This window comes from Malus domestica, chromosome 12, assembly GCF_042453785.1.
Source record: "Malus domestica chromosome 12, GDT2T_hap1".
In the NCBI taxonomy this organism is placed as follows: domain Eukaryota; kingdom Viridiplantae; phylum Streptophyta; class Magnoliopsida; order Rosales; family Rosaceae; genus Malus; species Malus domestica.
The window spans coordinates 20,779,077-20,798,824 of record NC_091672.1 but is presented as its reverse complement, the minus strand read 5'-3'; the positions used below and the strand labels follow the sequence as shown (position 1 = coordinate 20,798,824).

Here is a 19,748-nt window from a genome sequence, read left to right as displayed (position 1 = left end):
GTTCAATTCACTCTCTTTCTCAGCAAAATCGTCATGGTTGCAACCACCAGACGACCATCACTAGAAGCTCGCCGTCGATCTCGGCGTTCGTGCTCGACCTAGACGCAAGTCGGGACCGAAAGTGTACCAAATGCCCAAGTACCAGTTGGGGTTTTCGTTAGTAGTGGGGAAGAAGTTGAGAAACTTGTGAAATTTAGTAGAAAGTTGTGAAATTTGGTATTTGAATTTTGTGATCTGTGAGAAACTTGTAAAATTTGGACCTTATGTTTTTCTGATTCATGAGAAGCATAGGTGGGGTTTGATGGGAAAAGAGGTAGAGGGAGAAGGAAGATAGGCTTGACACGGGATGGAGAGGTGGGGTTTGACGGGAAAAGAGGTAGAGGGAGAAGGAAGAGAGGCTTGACACAAGATGGATGGAGAGGGGGGTTTGACGGGAAAAGAGGTAGAGGGAGAAGGAAAAAGATAAAGTAATAGTAAAATATTAATATATAATAAAATATTAATTATATATATTAATTTAATATAAAATAATATAATATTGCAATTCTGCTTTTTAGTCCGACGCTGCACCAAATACTTCACTAAATCAGTCTAGCTTAGTCTAGTCTAAGCTAGTCCAGCTTAGTCCCTGCAGCTAATCCAGTCCGAGATAGTCCGATGCAATAAACGCACCCTTAATGTCTTGAATAATAGGTCTAATTCTTAAGTGTTGCTTGGGTATGAAAAATTACTTACACAATGTTTGGATGAGAGAAATAAACTTGAAATTTAGATAAAAATCAAAATTTATAAATTGACATGGGTCAAAACTCTTGTTTAGATTCATAAACATAAAAATTTAGAATTTCTGCTTGGAAGAAAACTTGGAATTTGGAACCTCCAATTCCCAAGTTTAAATTTCATGTAGTTAGGTGTCATTTCCCAATTTCTATAAGTGAGAGTTTAAAAATAACCGTATTCAATTTCATTGTTTTTTTAGGTTAACCAAACAAGAAAATTCACAAATTCTAGAAGAAAAAAAAATTATCATTTCAATTTCCATCATTTGCAAATTGTTTAGTAATCTTAAATTTTTTCATCCAAACAAAATGTTAGTATTCCTATCTCAAAGTTGAAGCCAATTAGCCTTAGCCCTTTGAGCCTAGAGGCTCTCTTCATCCCTGTAAAGATTTTAGAAAGGTCTCGTTGATTTTATTTTCCTTCTCAATCCATCTGTTGTTAAGGGGTTCTTCAAACAATTTTCTTGGACAAGAGGAAGTTGATATTGAAGCTCTCTTATCTTTTTGGTAACATTACCAAATGTGTTCTTCCTCCAAGTCTTGGCTTTAAATTTGTAAGTGTTTGCACAGGCTCGGAAGAGGTTGTTAGGGTGGCCCTGAAAGTTACAAACCCAATTGGCTTTAACCAAGTTTTTAAACTCAGGATGGTTAACTGGACCATGGTCTGAACCAAAGAAGGGGAAATTGTGTATTTTGAAGTTAGGGAAATAAATTGATCCACTGAGGGTTGGCAATGGCTATATCTAGCTTTTCATAGATAATAGCGTGGTCTTTGTGACCATTAGTAGGAGGAATTCAACTATATTCCTCCAAGTTTTTAATATATCTATCATTTTTAAATTAGAGAACTGTTATTAGTACTACAAAAATCTTATTTTACACTCCTCAAAAGTGCATTTTATTTCAAATTATAGAAAATTTGAAGTGCAAAATGAGATTTTTGGAGTGCCAATAACAATTCCCTTAAATTAATATGATCAATAGTTCATTAGTAGTGCGAGAAAAAAAAAATAACGCTTGGCAAGTCAAGGATGAGCAGGAACTCCTACTCAAAATTCTTCGTGTCTGACATAAAGAAATTTGTGCTTACAATCAAAACCGTTCATATAATAAGTCATTATGTGAAGATGTTAGATCCCACATCACGCATGGGAGTGGATCCTCTATGCCTTATATGTACATGCTCACCTCCATATAACACGAGGCCTTTTGGGAGTTCACTAACTTTGGGTTCTGTAGGAACTCCGAAGTTAAGCGAGAAAAAGGCCAGAGCATTCCCAGGATGGGTGACCTACTGGGAAGTTCTCCTCGCGTGAGTTCCCAAAAACAAAACCGTGAGGGTGTGGTCGGGGCCCAAAACGGACAATATCGTGTTACGGTGGAGTCGAGCCCGGGATGTGGTGGAGCCTGGGTCAGGATGTGACAATTTGGTATCAAAACCAATATCTGGCCGAAAGTGTGTCGACGAGGACTTCGGGCCTCTAAAGGGGATAGATTGTTAAATCTCACATCACCCAGGGGAGTGGATCCTCTATGCCTTATACATACATGCCCACCTCCATATAACACAAGGCATTTTAGGAGCTCATTGGCTTCGGGTTCCATAGGAACTCTGAAGTTAAGCGAGAAAGAGGCCAGAGCATTCCCAGGACGTGGTCGGGATCCAAAGCGGAAAATATTGTGTTACGGTAGAGTCGAGCCCGGATCGGGATGTGACAGAAGATCATATATCTACAAAAGAATAAATTAAAATTAAGGTCATTTAAACAATCAATTGTAGTAAAAGAATAAATTAAAATTAAGGTCGTTTAAACAATCAATTGTAATAAATAGACAGACAATTTGTAATGCTTTTACCATTTCCGTCCCTAAATTTTTATACATTTCAATGACTAAACGATTTTAGTTTTAATTGTTTTTTTTTTTTGTAGAAATGATCCGTATATACTATTGTTGACCCTAGAAACTACAAAGCCTACGTGGCGCGCAGGCCGAGTAATCTATAAGCTAACTACGTCCTTCGGTGATTGCGGGGCGTGCCAACTCGTCGGCCGAGCTCGGCCGAGGAGTAAATTTGTTGATGTTGCGTTAGGTCGCGCTACTGACTTCTGCGTCTTGCGATTGCGGCCGAGAAAGGAACACGTCTCGGCCTCTTGGGCTCTCGAACCTGAAGACAAGGTTACTATTCTTACGAAGTTCAATATCAAATTCGGCTTTCAATGTGCCGAATGTAATAACTGTAACACCTCACTTTGTCGAGAAGGCTAATGAGATGACCTCGACCAATAAGGGTTCAGAGACCCTTCTCGACCGAGACTTGGATAGGTAATCAACCGTTCTCGCCGCAGTGCTGTTGATGCCAACGGAAGATATTGCGAGACCGATTGATTCTACGGTGACAGAGCTATCTATGCCAACTTAAGATATCACCGGTTGCTTCCACAGTGCTGTTGATGCCAACGGAAGATGTGTCAGCGAAAAAGGAAAAAGAAAAATCACAAGCTGTGAGAATTTGCGCAGGGCAATTTTGTATTGATTTGTAGAGAGCTTTTCCTGGTACACAGCTTCCCCTATTTATAGCACTGGACCTTAAGTCTGAGTTAGAATCCTATTCGCACTAGGTTTTCCTCCCCGGATCAACGTCACCTCGACCAGTCCTATCTTTACTAGGACTATGAATCTAGTCCTTAACTGAGCCAGATTTGCCTTCTGGATTACTGATCCCGTCGAGACTCCTCATTGTACTAGGACTCGGCTGGCGTTCTGACTTAACCGCCCTATGCTGGGAAGCCCACTAGCCGATCGGCCTCCCGGGCCGAGAGTGATCCTACCCTCAGCCCAAATTAATATTTTGGGCCCAAACATTGCCCCCTCGCTTCTGAGGTCCTCGGTCTGAATTCTTCGGCCGAGTTTCGGCCTTGAAGAAGCGAATCTATTACTCAGAGCCCTAATGCCCGAGTTCCAAGGCGTATTCATTGAACATAATTACACGATCTTGATTCTGTTAACCGAACTCGCCACGTGGCGTCCTCTAACACGACCAATCCCAATAATGACATCCAAGGCATGCGGCTGCATGAACCGTCTTGCCATTATGACCACTATCTCAATCCGCGAGCCACTTCCTCAGTTCGTGAGCCCACTTGTCATCGTGCAGGCGTCGAAACGTCTTCCGCCATTAATCTCGCCGTCACACGTAATTGTGCGCCCCCAACATCTGAAACCTTCGGTCTTTTCAACTGCATTTCCCAAATGTTCATCATGATCAACGATTCTTTCGGTCGATTTTGCCCTTTGTTTTGAATTTCAAACGATTACCCTTCCTGCCAAAAGCCTATAAATACTGAAAATCTCTCATTCGCACTTTACGCTCCCAAAAGTTTCTGAAAACTCTTGCTCTTATTCTCCAGCACATTTCTTTTTCCAGGCATTCGTCTTCAAATCCCCCAACCCAGAAAACCCTTTTACGCCGTGCTTCCTTCTTACAATGGCGTCCTTCATCTCCAAGCTTTCCAGGGAATGTGACCAGCATCAGAAGATTCTTGATCGGAGCTCGATCAAGACTATACGGTTTGAAAGTGATATGAGCACCGTCCACCAAATCTTGGGTCCTCTCTTCAAGGCTACAATACCACCGACCATTACTGGCCTTCTCCAGGAGCACTGCCTAACACCCTTGCTACAAGGGTTTGAATGGTCGAGATGGGATGCGGTGAAACCCCAAGGCTCCTGGCCCTCGACGACCACATCCTGGGCAGCCTGGGTTGTTCGAATGGAACGGCTCTTCGGCGAACAATGGAAAGCCCTCGGTATCTACGATGCCGTCCTACTCTCGTCAATGGATGTCGTTCTCGACAATGAGCTTCTCCTGGCCGCCTTGTGCTTTTGGTGCTCGGCCACCAACACCCTGGTTCTTCCTCTTGGTCCCATCGGTCCCACCATCCTTGATGTCACCGCCATTCTGGGGACTTCGGCAACCGGGATCCCTATCGACGCGGCCCTCTCTGGGCACCCGTCGAATATTGATCTGAAGACGTTTTTTGATCGACGAGCTTTCGAGGCCTTGAACCGTGACGGTCGAATCCCGTCGAAAGAAGACATTCAGAAGCTCCACAAGAACTTCTTCAATTACAACACCCTCTATCTTCACTTCGCCGGCCGAGGAGAGGAGGACCTGCGAGAGGGAGAGCATGAAGCCTTCCTCTTCTATTGGTACAACAAGTACATTTGTTGTACCAAGTCAAACAAATGCTTGGTCGAGAATATGGCGGTAGCCGAGGCCCTGGCCAGTGGTCACGTCCTAGCACTGAGCTCCAACATTCTCGCCCACCTCTTCCGCTGCCTGGCCGAGGCGACCCTCCATAAAATCGATCCACACCAGAATGGTCCCCTCTGGGTTTTCCAACTCTGGTTACAAGTTTACTTCGCCTCCCTTCGGCCGGCCATAGCTGACTTCTCACCAACGGAGGCGCTTGGACCTCAGCTGGCCTCTCGACCGACACCTCCCCATCAAGCCGAAGAGGTATTTCGGTACCTCTTCGCTCTCGACGACTTCTCCAACGACGAGTTCCTGATATGTCGTCGTCGAGACTATCCTTCCTCCATCAGGCTGCCTACCTCTACGTGGGGCGCGGAGGAGGACGCCGATCTTCGTCAGACCTGGGGGTCGTTTGTGCTTGCTCGCGACCTCCCTCTCGGCTGCGATGGGAAACGGTCGGGTTGGGAAGTATATCATCCGAACTTCCTTGCCCGACAGCTCGGCTATCTTCAGGGCTGCCCCGTCCCCCTTCTCTCCTCCCGAACAGTCCTAAGCCGTGGACGTGAACCTCGTTCCTCGGAGAAGAAATGTAAAACTGCCGCGAGGGAGTTCCAAGAGTACTGCCAAAAATTCCGCCTTCGACCGGCCACCCCAGAAACCCATTGCACTGACACCTTCGGTGAGTGGTGGGAAAATTACACCCAGGAGTTCTTTGGTGCTCCGGTCGAAGAGGTGCTGAACAAACTCTTTGGTGATCGACCTAAGAAGGCCTCGGCCCCCCAAACTCAAGGTAATTGTTCATTTCTCCTCTTTTCCTTCAACATTGCATATTGATTTGCCTTACCGAATTGTTTTTATCTTCTTAGGTAGTCGGCATTCGAGAAAAACGGAGGCTGTTGCCGCGGCCACGGTCGAGAAAAAATCGGCCGTGGTTAAAAGGGATAAGGCTGCTGGTCGGGCCGTGCTGACCAAACGACCTCGCCAAGAGGCCGAGCCGGTCGTCGAACCTCCGCCGCCTGCCAAGCGGGTAAAACAGCTGGCAAAGAAAGGCGCACGGGAGATCCACGTCATCTCCAGTCAAACTACAGAGGCAACGACTCCCAGTGTTTCCCCTTCTCCTGCCGTTGTTCAACCCTCGGTCGAGAAACAGCCCGCCCCGGCCGCAGCGACAGTTCGGACGCAGCCTATCTCTGGGACTGGTACACCAGTTGTGCCTCCCTCCATCGAGGAAACACCCGTTCCAAAAAAGGTGGTTTCTGCGACCGAGGGTACAACTCCTGGAAATCCAAAACCCTCGGTCTTCATTCTGGAAGAGAGTGAGGGGAGCGACGAGGTCCCACTGGCAGATCGTCCTCACTCTCGTCGGCAACCTCTCCCAAGGTCCAAGATGGTGGTTCAAGCCGGCCCCTCCACGGCTGATCGTGGCAAGCGCCCGGTCGAGGAACCGACGGCGGTGGCCGAACCCCTCGCTCATTCTCAGGACCAGGATGTCCCTACCTCATCCGAAACGGCGGTTCCGGTCGACCCATCTGCAGCCGACCGTGGCAAACGCCCGCTCGAGGAACCCGAGGCAACGACGGAATCGCCTGTTCATCCTCAAGACCAGGGCTTCCATATTCCTCCACAGGAGGTTACCTCGGCCTTCGTAAGTACCTTCGACCATCTTTCCTTGATTTCTCTTTTGCTTTAGAATTCTAAACGAGGAAAATAATAAATGTCAGGTGCCTGTACATTCTTTTCACCGACAATTCTATGCGCCGAAGGGCGTTATCTATATTTCTTGGCCGCCTCAGTGGCCATCAAATGTAGATAACCTCCATCGGCCGCGTGAACTGAGAAGCAACCTGAGACACTGGGCTCGGCCATTGAGTTCTTTAGGTTCGAGCAACGATCCTGGGGACATGGCCGAGGTCTCCTATCGGCAGGTTAAAAAACGAAACCTTCTTGCTATTCTTGTCATGACTTCTTTTAAACTTAACCTGATTTGTATGTGCAGGCTTCATGGGAGGTCGAATTCAAAGCCCTCATCTCCAGCACAACTGCAAAGTCCGGTCCTTCGGCTGCTACAACTGAAGCTGCCGATCCAAGCGCCCTAACCCAGTTGCGAGAAGTCCTGTCGCTTTCAACATCGCAAGTACTTGAGCGCAACGGTCTTGATCTGCTTGGCGTATGTCTGAACGACCTTGGAGCCGACGGTCGCCTGAGCGGAGATGCCATAGTTCGGGCATCGTCTGCCTTGGAGCGTGTTCGGGAGACATTTAGTATCTTCCAGACCGCTTTAAAGGCCGAACAGGATCTGCAAGCCGCCACGGCCGTGCAAGACACCCTTCGTCCGAAAATCGACGATCTACGGGCAAAATGAGAAGCGTTAGCCGAGCTCGACCGTCAGATGGCCGAACTAGCAAAACGTCGGTCAGCCATTGCTTCCGAGCTTGCCAAAGACTTCGGGTCAGGCGGCAATGATCGCTTAACTGAGTATGCGGCAACCAAAAAACGGGTCGAGCGGCTGAAGTTGGACAAAAAGAATCGGCAGGCCGAAGTTATCATGGCCGACGTGCGGTGGTTGGAGTTGAAGGCCCTGCTCAGCACTCTTCTACCCTCTTCTCCTTGAATGATTTTGAATGTAAAGCGATCGACCTACTCATTTTGTAAATGCTTGTCAATCTTAATAGACTGTTTTTTTTTTATTCCCGCATTTCCCATGTGGCCGGATAGTATTTCTTCAAAAACTTCCCATTGATCGGTAATCTGTGAACTACACCGGTTCGGTCTTTAAGATGATACGCCCATTTGCCGTATACTTTATGCACAACGAACGGCCCTTCCCAATTCGGCGACCACTTGCCGAACCTAGGATCTTTTAGTCCTACGGGCAACACCGTTTGCCACACTAATTCACCCTCGCCGAATGTTTTCTGTCGTACCTTTTGATTATAAGCTCGCTCGGCAATCTGTTTTTGTGCCACCAATAAGTTATAAGTGTCAAGTCGCGCTTCTTCCAAATCTTCTAGTTCCTGTCTCATGGACTGATTATATTCGGCGTTAAACAAACTACTTTGTTCAATTAATCGCAACGAATTTATGCTCAACTCGACTGGTAACACTGCATCGTGTCCGTAGGTTAATGCGTACGGGGTTGTCGCAGTCGCCGACCGGGGCGACGTTCGGTATGCCCATAATGCCTCGTTCAACTTCAAATGCCACATGCCAGGCCTTTCTTTTATTATTTTTTCGAGGATGCCGATCAGCACTTTATTACTTGCCTCGGCCTGCCCATTTGCCTGTGGATAATACGGTGTGGACTGTTCCAGCCGAATTTTCAAATTTGCCGTGTATTCTTTAAACCTTTCAGCTGTGAAGATTGTTCCATTGTCGGTTATGATCGTTTCTGGTACACCGAACCGGGTCACAATGTGTTCCTCCACGAAGTCGCAAACTTCTTTAGATGTTAACTCGGCATATGATTTTGCTTCGACCCACTTAGTAAAATAATCAGTGGCGACTATTATCCATGCATGCTTAGCAGCTCCAGAGGTCGGCGTGATTTTGCCGATTACGTCTATGGCCCATCCTCTAAACGGCCACGGCTTAATGACCGAATGTAGTGATTCGGCCGGGACCCTTTGTATAGGCCCATGGATTTGGCACTGTACGCATCCTCGTGCAAACTCGATACAATCTTTCAGTATTCTCGGCCAAAAATAACCGTGTCGTCGGAGTAGCCATCGCATTTTCCGTCCGGATTGATGAGCTCCGCATACCCCATCATGAACCTCTGCGATCGCCCGAGCATTATCTTGGGGGCCGAGGCATAGCAATAACAAACCATCTTCACCCTTTCGGTATAACTCGTTCTGGTACATGACATAGTTCGTGGCGTGAACCCGTGTCCTGCGACTATGTTTCCCGGTAGGATTGTCAAGGTACTGCATAATGGGTGTTCTCCAATCATCCGGTATCACCTCGATCGTGCAAATCTCGACAGAGTCCTACCGATCTAACAACGAAGGTAAGGACATAACCCTGGTGCGTATCACGTCGTCCCGTCGGAGGATTTGCTGATTAACCAAGGCCGGGTATAACTGTCGTATCACTGGTATCTCTTGGCCTAGTTTGCCCCCCAGGAGTTGTGCGCCGGAGGCAATTTGAGCCAATTCATCCGCGTCGGTATTATGACACCGGGAAATATGTTGAAATGTAATACCGTCGAAGGATTCGGCCAAATAGCTGGCGACCATATGGTAAGGTGCCAGGGTACAACTCATGCAACGAAAGGAACCATTAAGTTGGTTAATCACAAGCTCGGAGTCACCGAGGACGAGGGCGCGAGTTGCCCGCAGGTCATGGAGAATTCCAAGGCCGACGATAAGGGCTTCATATTCGGCCTGATTGTTGGTGCAGTCGAAGTCCAACTTAAGCGAAAAGAACCAGCGATCGTGATTCGGGGATTGAATAACAATTCCCACACCCGCCGAAGATGACGTACTGGAGCCGTCAAAGTACATCGTCCAGTGGTTGTCGCGCGTCTGAACCATGCCAATGTCAACGTCGTTGCCCCCAAAACCGTATGGGGAGGGTTGTTGAGCAAGGAAATCAGCCAATGCTTGGCCCTTGACGACTTTCTGAGCTACATATTGCAAGCTAAACTCGGACAGTGCCATGGTCCATTTCCCAATGCGGCCTTTTACGATCGGTCGGGTGAGCATGTAGCGGATGACGTCGGTCTGCGCAATAACCTGGGTAACCGATGAGAGCATATAATGCCGAAGCTTAGAAGCGGCAAAAAAAACGGCTGGGCACAGCTTCTCGACGGCTGGATAATTGATCTCTGGTTGACTGAGATTGCGGCTGAGATAAAAGATAGCCTGTTCCCGTCCGGCGTCGTTATCTTGCACGAGGAGGCAGCCGATGGACTCTTCGGCCGCCGAGATATAAAGCTTGAGAGGCTTACCGCGCCGGGGTGGAACCAAGACAGGTGGGTTCGTGAGGGAGACTTTGATTTGCGTAAACGCCGCCTGATACTCGTCGTTCCACACAAACTTATCTAAGTCCTTGAGTTTTAAGAGTGTGGAAAACGCTTTCATTTTTCCTGCCGAGTTGGCAATAAATCGGCGGAGGAAATTGATCTGTCCGAGTAAAGACTGGAGTTGTTTCTTCGTCGTTGGGGGTGGGGCAGTGATGATTGCGCGTGCCTTATTCTCATCGACTTCAATCCCACGATGATGTACGAGGAAACCAAGAAAATTCCCGGCTGATACACTGAAGGCACACTTGGCAGGATTCATCTTGAGGTTGTGCTGACGCATGCGGAGGAAAGCCTGTCGGAGATCGTCCAGATGTGTCTGTCGGCGTTTAGATTTGACGACAACATTGTCGATGTAAACTTCGACGATGGTGCCAATTAAATCATGGAAGATGGTGTTCATCGCCCGTTGGTACGTGGCGCCGGCATTCTTGAGGCCGAATGGCATGACAACCCATTCGTAAGTGCCGAGTGCCCCTGGGCAACGGAAAGCAGTTTTGTGCACATCGGCTTCGGTAATAAATATTTGGTTGTACCCGGCATGTCCATCCATAAAGGATAAGATCGCATAATTCGCCGCGGCATCGATTAACAAATCTGAAATCGGCATTGTATACTCATCTTTGGGAGTTGCCAGATTCAGATTTCGAAAATCGGTGCAGATGCGCAGTGCACCATTTTTCTTTAATACAGGAACGATATTCGCCAACCATTCGACATATCGAGCTGTCCGAATGAATCCGACTTTCAAAAGCCGAACTAATTCGTCCTTGATACTGAGTTGTACTTCGGTCGAGAATCGACGAGGTGGCTGACGGAAAGGTTTAAATTCGGGCTTAATACGTAATTCATGCTCGACCAGAGTACGATCTAAGCCGGGCATTTCATGATAACTCCAAGCAAAACAATCTTTGAATTCCGTAAGCAAAGCACGAAACTCGTCTTTCATTCGTTGGGGAAGTAAAGCACTAATAAACAAAAGCCGTGGGTCATCGGCCGTCCCAACATTAATCTCTTCTAAAGGGTCCTTAACTAGGGGCCGATGATCTTCGAGCTCGGTCGGGGCGGCTCGAATGTTATCAAAAGATAATACAGGCCCATTATCTCCCTCAGCAAGGAACTCGACGAGGTTGACGCCCGAATTTGGTTGTTTAGATATCGTATACCAATGGGCCAGCAGTCGTTCCATAGTTGATGAAACCGCGGCCTTGCGTGTTTCCCGATCGGTGTCACACATCGACTTCGGGGATGAAGTTGGCTAATCCGAGTCTCGCCGAATCCTGCTGGACAGTCTCGGCGCCAACCTCGATAGCTTTCTGAACGGAAATCTGAGTCGGCCGTCCTTCTTCATTGAAGCCTTGCAAAGTAATGTAGCCGACGTGATCGTCATAATACCGTGCTTGGATCATGTTAGCTTCGAAGGGCTGGCTATCGGCCGGATGAACAGTGATCGATTTGCCGTCCCAAAAGACGAGCACTTGGTACAATGAGAAAGGAATACAGCTGGTTTGATGAATCCAATCTCGGCCGAGCAGTGCATTATACTCGGTTTTGGAATCAACCACGAAAAAGGCGGTCATGTGGGTGCGACCGGTAATATTCACAGTTAACGGAAGTACACCTTTAGTGTGGGATTTGTCACCGACAAAACTACTCATTGTGATTCCTGACGGAATAAGCTCGTCATTTGAACGGCGTAAGGCCTTCATGATGTTCAGAGGCATGATATTGACGGTAGCTCCACAGTCGACAAAAACTTTAGAAACTGGATATCCCTCGATGTGGGCCGTCACATACAATGGCTTTAAATGGTGAAGCTTGGCCGACGATGAACGAAGGAACAATTCGGCCATAGCGGCCTTTAGACTATCATCTTTTGTTGTTGACTCGCTTTCAACAATCGATACAAAATCAACATGGCCGGGTTCCTCGGCAACCACATCTCCATCGAGGAAATTTGGTTGAGCCGTGCTTGATTGAAAATCGGCAGGTAACACATGGACCATATTGATTTCCATATTGTCTAGGACTGACGGGCCCATCTGGTCAAGACCTTCCTCATTCGGTTGGTCGGCGACTACGGACTCAGTTGTCGTCAGAGTCGGACAACGAGACTCTTCTGTCCCTTCTTTAATGACGTCACTCAGCGGAGCCGCTTCGGCGACTTGTTGGTTCTGCGTGACCGCCTCAGGTAAGGTTGAGATTGACAATGTACTTGGGGTCAGGACCTGAACCTGCTCCTGGTAGTGTAGCCGAGCATCCCTAGTGTCGAGATAAGCATCCAGACGGGCAATACGTACGATTTCATCGGTAGTAAGGCCGAAGAGAGAAACTGCCGAAAATACTTCAAAGTGACATCGTAAATACTGAAGGTCCTCCAGCGAGAAAGGAAGGTCGGCTACATTGATATCGGTGTACGGGTCGACTTCAAATCCAAGGACACGAGCTTCTCGTATGTGCTGGAACCTTGCTTTCAATCCTGGATCTGAGGTCTTCTGGATGATCCGCTCAGCATCCGGACAAGTCAAGACCAGATCAATGGTGTCCTGGCATGCCTTCGGCAAACCATACAAATCGTTGGCCAAATGTTTCTTATGAAATTCTCGCATATACTCCAAAGACTCCCCAAGGAACGGGGGATGCAAATTCCGTCGAATTTTGACCAAAGGTTCTTGTATAGCCGGCTGGGATAATTTGCTTTCGGCCTCTTGCCTGAAATGTTCAAGGCGTGCCTTCATTTCCCCTGGTCGAATGAGAAGTTTGATTCGTTTATCAGCTTCTTCAAACATGGTCTCGACATCTTGATCGACCAGCCGTTTCCCCTGAGCCAACTCTGTCATAATTGCTGGAGGTGGTCGCTCGTCATCAGTGGCAACTGTGTCCTTCGGCCGCCACTTAGGGACCGAAGTTTCTTGGGCTGCTCGTCAGCGAGCCATGCAATCTATCCGTTGATGCCGGCGTTTCTGAGATTTGGACAACGCAGTGTAGACGCCCTTCGAAGAATGGTATGTATACCAACGTTGATCTCTAGGCTCGGGAGGCTTGAAGGTCTTTTGGTTCCGCGATGATTCTGAACTGCTAGAATTACGCTTATAGTAATCATTGTCATAGAATGAAGCATCAAAATCAAGGCGCCGCCTGACCAGGGGTGTCTCTTCCATCCGTACTTTAGGACCGAGCCTCTCAAAAACCCCGTGATGTTGGCCTTCATTGGCTACCTTTTGCCGAGTCGCGGCCACAGGTTGCACAGAGGGCTTCTCCTCTGGTTCACTGTCGACCTTCGCTCTACATTTCCTGCATAAAACCGCCGTCCCACAGTCTTCATCGGTGCTATAATCCATCATAGGTTTGACAATAGCGGGCCCCGTTAAAGCCGTAGGTGGTTTGTTTGAACGAAAATCGGCCATGAACTGTGGCCGAAAATTCTGATTCCGCGGGCATTGCGTCTCAACCACTTCGGCCTTACCTTTCCCTTTGTCCTTGTGTAGGTACGTGTCAACCATATTTACTGTTGCCGTGGGGAACGGATCAGTATCAATACTCATCCTCTTCTCGGGAAACTTCAGTTTGCCATTATTAATCCAGCTTTGGACGTTATCGCGAAATACAACGCAATTGTTTGTCGTATGTTTGCTCGAATTGTGGTATTTGCAATACACCTTTCCTTTAAGTTCTTCGGCCTTAGGAATGTTATGACCAGGCCGAAGCTTAATGATTCTTGCTGATAACAGTTGGTCAAAAATTGCGTCAGCCTTGGTAATATCAAAAGTATAAACCTTTGACAGTTTCAATGTTCCTTCAGTGGCCGAGCGACTTTTGGCTTCTCTAGAATCAACTTGAGTCAATGCCTTGCAAACGTATGGCTTATCTATCACTATCTCAGCCGCATCCACACTAACGCATTCATCCTCGGTTGATGCATAATTGACAGTAGGGTTCTTGTAAATCGTTCCCCGAGTTGGGGTCTTCGAAGTCTTTTCCTCGCGGAGCAAATAATCATACTGCTCGACATGTTGGGCTAATTCGTACATATCCCGAAAATTTGCCCTCAAGAATTTCTTTTTGTATTCGACGTCAAGGCCGTTTAAAGCAAGCCTGACAAACTCGACTTCGGGTAAAGGCACTCGGCACCAATTCCTAGCTGATTTGAACCTGGTAAGATAATCCATTGGTGACTCATCAGATGCCTGAGCCATCCGTGCTAATGAAGGGACTGACATCTCCATCCCCGGCCGATAAAACTGCTCGTGGAATTTCTCGACCAACTCCTCCCAGTTTTGGACGGAATTAGGAGGGAGATTGATGTACCAGGCAAATGCCGAGCCGGTCAATGAAAAGTTGAACAGCCGTAACTTATGGAAATCACTATTAACATCTCCGCATTGCGCGGTGAAACGAGCCACGTGCTCCAACGAAGACAGGGACGATTCACCGGCAAAAAGACTACAATCTGGGATCTTGAAACCCTTCGGGTATCCAAACGTTTCCACGTAAGCTGGGTACGGATGAATAAACTTGGGAAACTTCGGTCCTTTCTTCATGGCCGAGTCGATCATCCGCTGAACTTCGGTAATATCAACAGGTGTTGCTTTGATCCTCTGGTCGGTTCCGTCTGACCTACTATTCGACCCTCCTCTTTTTTCCAAGTTAATTGGTTTGAGCGGAGCAGGAATAGGCTCGGCCGGTACAATCAGTACAGGGTTGTTTCCTGGTGGACAATGTTGGAGAAGATCGAAAGGCCTGCTGCCCCCAACTTTACTAACCAGCATTTTGAGCAGCCTGGTTTGTCGATCATTGGAACTGAGTATCGCGTCATGCAGCTTGTCAATGCCTCGACTGAACGTCTGCTCGACTGACCGAGACTGCTCGTCTAGTCGCTTTCGAAGAAACGACCTTGTCGGTGGATCAGATCCTTCACCACCATCTTCGTCGCACTCCTCTACTATCCCTTCAGTGAGAACGCATGTGTTTCTGTTAGGGATTTCTAGACCGCGGAGCTGACCGCCGAGATTAACTTCTCTCTCTCGGCGGGTCGCGCTTGTGGACTCAGGTGTCACAGCGCTAAGGGGATTCTGCGCCTGTGGCACACTTTGTCCCGTGTTTTGATTCGGCAAATCGGCTGTCGACTTTCCCATAGTGGTTTTCTTTTTTACCGATCGTGTTTCAATTGGCATGAACTTCGTAGTTTAGCACTGGGTCCCACTGGGCGTGCCAAAATGTTGACCCTAGAAACTACAAAGCCTACGTGGCGCGCAGGCCGAGTAATCTATAAGCTAACTAAGTCCTTCGGTGATTGCGGGGCGTGCCAACTCGTCGGCTTAGCTCGGCCGAGGAGTAAATCTGTTGATATTGCGTTAGGTCGCGCTACTGACTTCTGCGTCTTGCGATTGCGGCCGAGAAAGGAACACGTCTCGGCCTCTTGGGCTCTCGAACCTGAAGACAAGGTTACTATTCTTACGAAGTTCAATATCAAATTCGGCTTTCAATGTGCCGAATGTAATAACTGTAACACCTCACTTTGCCGAGAAGGCTAATGAGATGACCTCGACCAATAAGGGTTCAGAGACCCTTCTCGACCGAGACTTGGATAGGTAATCAACCGTTCTCGCCGCAGTGCTGTTGATGCCAACGGAAGATACTGCGAGACCGATTGATTCTACGGTGACAGAGCTATCTATGCCGACTTAAGATATCACCGGTTGCTTCCACAGTGCTGTTGATGCCAACGGAAGATGTGTCAGCGAAAAAGGAAAAAGAAAAATCACAAGCTGTGAGAATTTGCGCAGGGCAATTTTGTATTGATTTGCAGAGAGCTTTTCCTGGTACACAGCTTCCCCTATTTATAGCATTGGACCTTAAGTCTGAGTTAGAATCCTATTCGGACTAGGTTTTCCTCCCCGGATCAACGTCACCTCGACCAGTCCTATCTTTACTAGGACTATGAATCTAGTCCTTAACTGAGCCGGATTTGCCTTCTGGATTACTGATCCCGTCGAGACTCCTCATTGTACTAGGACTCGGCTGGCGTTCTGACTTAACCGCCCTATGCTGGGAAGCCCACTAGCCGATCAGCCTCCCGGGCCGAGAGTGATCCTACCCTCGGCCCAAATTAATATTTTGGGCCCAAACAACTATATAGTAATTTACAATATCTGATCTCAATACGAGATATTTTTTTTTAAATAAAAAAGGATAAATTGTGAGTAAGAGTTTCAACTTATCCTTTTACGTAGCCAAGTCTGCTACCAAGAAATATCAAGGACCGTATGAGTCAATCTTGGGAAAAAGTCTATGTGCCTGAAGAGACAAATAGAACTATAAGACAAAGGAAAAAAAAATAAAGGTTTTGGCACGAAATGGGCCACATTATCCTATCACTCGACTAATGTGACATTGGAAATTTCCTCCCCATACCATGATGCTTCCATCGCCAAGTTAGACTTAGTAGATTGCAGTTGGAATCTCCCATAGGGTGAGTTTTTTCTTTTCTTTGTCCAAATACAACACTGATCACATGATTAACAGAGCATATTTTAGGCTGTATATCATATGATGAGCAGGATATATCCTCTGTTGTATGTGAAAATCTCGCTGCTTTCATGATAAGATTAGAAATTATACATGATCATCCATCTTACTTCTTAATGAACAATCAAGTAGTCCTTATTAATTTGAAAGAATGTGGCAACTTATTCATCAAGATGAAATGGGCTGTTGACAACTCACCGAATGTAGGTTCTTGCTACAGGAAAGAGATCCTCTCCGGATCCATTTCCACCAAATTCATCAAGTCCAGGATCCAAGTCATTCAACTTTAATCAAACGGCTACAATTGTTATAACTTTTAAAGGACCTCCCTGTTTGTAACCGTTGGATCAAATTTAAACGACCCGAATCCCGAACTTGATGGATTTGATGAAAATAGATCTAGAGATGATCCCTTTCCCTTGCTATAATATTGAAATTGATCAATCTAGCAACGTGGACCCACAAAACGTGTTAATTTGGTTGTTTATTTTTTAATTAAATTGCAAACAACAATAGCGTCATTACGTGTAGTATGAACTCAGACTGATGAAAAGAAAAACTTCCGCCACTCGGATCTGGATTCTCTTCGGATTCTCATGATGATTCTAGGGATCAACCAATCTTAGTCGCTCATCACATATTTTGCAACTCAAAATCATTATGCCATGTAGAAAAAATTAAAAATTCAAATAATTTCAGATAGTAAGATGTGTGATAAGCAACTAAGATTGATTAATCTCTAGAATCCTCACAATAAGAATTCGGGATTCAAATTCTAACCACTACACTCATTATCAAGGAACTGGATCCCCTCCAGATCCTAATAATCTGAGCCTAAGAATCAAATGATCTGGACCGTTGAAATTTGATCAAACGACTACAAACAGGGAACCCCTCTAAAAATTATAAAATTGTAGCCGTTGGATTAAATTACAAAGACTCGGATCAAATGATTATTAGACTCAGATTATTAGGATCCGGCTCTTTATCAGATGCTCACGAAGCCAAAAAAATATTAAATAAAATAATGAAAACCCTTAAAGTTATACTCTTTTTTTTTTTTTTTTATAAAAAACAAAATATAAGTAAAGAACTTCAAAACAGTAGTACAATGTTCTCCATCAATACGAAAAAGTTTAATTTAATTTTTAATTCTTTGTTCATGCTGAGATAAGAAGCCATTCATCTCAAAAAGAAATCATAGTTTTATATACGTGCATAAATTTTGTTTCAATGATTTTAATAAATTATATTTGCGTGCGCCAAACTGTAATTTACAATAACAAGACCAACTAGTAATTGAAATTTCAAATAAAAATCATCTGGTCTGTAATCCAGCTCAAACAGTATGAGTTTCAAGTCTCAAACTTAACCCCCAAATATTATGTATATCCTCCAGCTACCCAGAAAAATATGAAAGTTCAAACTTCAAAGGGTCTTCAAATTATAGAAATCATATATTAACTACTGGTTTCTACATTTCTCTTAAACCCTAATTCTCATCACTAAAAGCTAATAAAATACCAGCTGCAAGTTTACAACTTTTGTCGGCGAGTTTTTGAAATAACTTAAGAGAAAAAGAGCGAAAGAATTAAGCCAGCAAAACCCAGAAACAATTAATATTCAAACCATGGCGGAAGCATCACGCAAACCTTGTTGCAGATCATCACTACCTCTAGCTGCAGCACCCGCCGTCCGATTATTACTACTACTCCGATCAACGGCGACCGAAGCTCGACAAATGGGGCAGTTGGAGTGTTCCTTAAGCCACATGTTTATGCACAGAGCGTGGAAAGAGTGTTTGCAGACGCAGAGCTGCCGGACCTCTTCGCCGTCAGCAAACAGAGACAAGCAAACAGGGCACTCAGTTCCGATTTCCTTAAAGTGAGTTTCCTTCTGGTACTTGAGCTCCGAAATGACGTCGTTTTTGTTTTCGGTGTTGGGTTCGTGTTGGGTGGGGCTGGGGACGGTGGCGGAGGTCCGGCGGGGTCGCCGGCGGAAAGGGTTGGAAGGGCACTTGATGGCGAAGAAGAAGGCGTAGACGAGAGCGGGGATGGTGATGACGGCGATGAGGCCAAGGATGAATTCGAGGGCAGAGAAGTCGACGCTTCGCGGCGGTGCTGGGAAAGGTGGCGGTGGTTTGTTCAGAACGGTAACGGTAGGTGGGCTGTCCATGATAAGAGAGAGAGAGAGAGAGTGTGTGAGGTTTGGGAGTTTGGTGGAGTTGGAAAAAAGCAGTGTGTCTGTGTGTTGTTCTGTGGTGGAGTTTTCTTTGGGTTTGTGAAGAGCAACTATTGATGGGAATATGTGTGGGGTTTGAGGGCAAGTTTCGACTAATTTCATGATGGATGCGTATTTTTTACCCAATTATTACACGTAACAACCGCCTATTAGATAGTGTACATTTTAAACCATTTTAAAGTCAGATAAGAAGTTCTTACATTTAAGTTACATATTATTACGTTACATTTTCGATGTGATATTATTTTTTAATATGTACATATTCATGTTATTATTATTGATTTACTTGTTACGTGTTATGTATCATGGGGTTATTATTAATTTACGTATTATTCATTGTTGGCAACTCAAAATTGTAGTCATGAATATGTCTCGTTTCAATTTTTCTTTCATAAAACATAAAACTGAGGAATGCATTATCACTATTTTAGCTAAAAACGATTTTGATAAAGTGATACGTGCTAATATAAAAAGAAGTACATAATAATTATTTCATAATGCCAACCACAATTCCTATAACCGTTATAGGTGCTACTATGACTAAATTAGTATCATTCGGAGTGGAAATACAGCCAGACTGAAATTTTTTTTGGTAGATATTCAATATTTTTTTTTTCCTTGTAGATATTCAATAATTTGGAGCTTTGTCTTGGCCCTATTAATGAGGGATCTTGTATGTACTTGGGTCTTGAGTGTTCTCTCTCTTTCTATTCTCTCTCATTTTCTCCCCCTCTTATTTAAACTGTTACGATAAAGTTACGTCTATATCTTATTTTAAACTTTTTATATAGAGAAAAAGACAACAAAAAAAATATGAGAGGAATTGAGGAAAGAGAAAGGTAATAGATCGGGAGAGAATCTTACTTCGTAGAACAAACTGAATTAAACCAGCCCAGGAAAATATGGACAAGAGCTCCAC

General features: G+C 45.7%; 2 protein-coding genes across 2 annotated transcripts; both read right to left on the bottom strand.

Moving 5' to 3' along the window:
- Positions 1-9,026: 9,026 nt before the first annotated feature.
- LOC139189869 (uncharacterized) lies at positions 9,027-11,297 on the bottom strand. The gene is made up of 2 exons (XM_070809117.1): positions 10,752-11,297; positions 9,027-10,379 (listed from the first exon to the last, which is right to left on the bottom strand). Exons 1-2 carry the CDS (start codon positions 11,295-11,297, stop codon positions 9,027-9,029), a joined length of 1,899 nt encoding a protein of 632 aa, XP_070665218.1.
- A 6,584-nt stretch (positions 11,298-17,881) lies between these two features.
- Positions 17,882-18,915, bottom strand: LOC103430433 (RING-H2 finger protein ATL33-like). The gene has a single exon (XM_008368570.4). The coding sequence runs from the start codon at positions 18,761-18,763 to the stop codon at positions 18,212-18,214; it is 552 nt and encodes a 183-aa protein (XP_008366792.2). The 5' UTR covers positions 18,764-18,915; the 3' UTR covers positions 17,882-18,211.
- Positions 18,916-19,748: the final 833 nt, after the last annotated feature.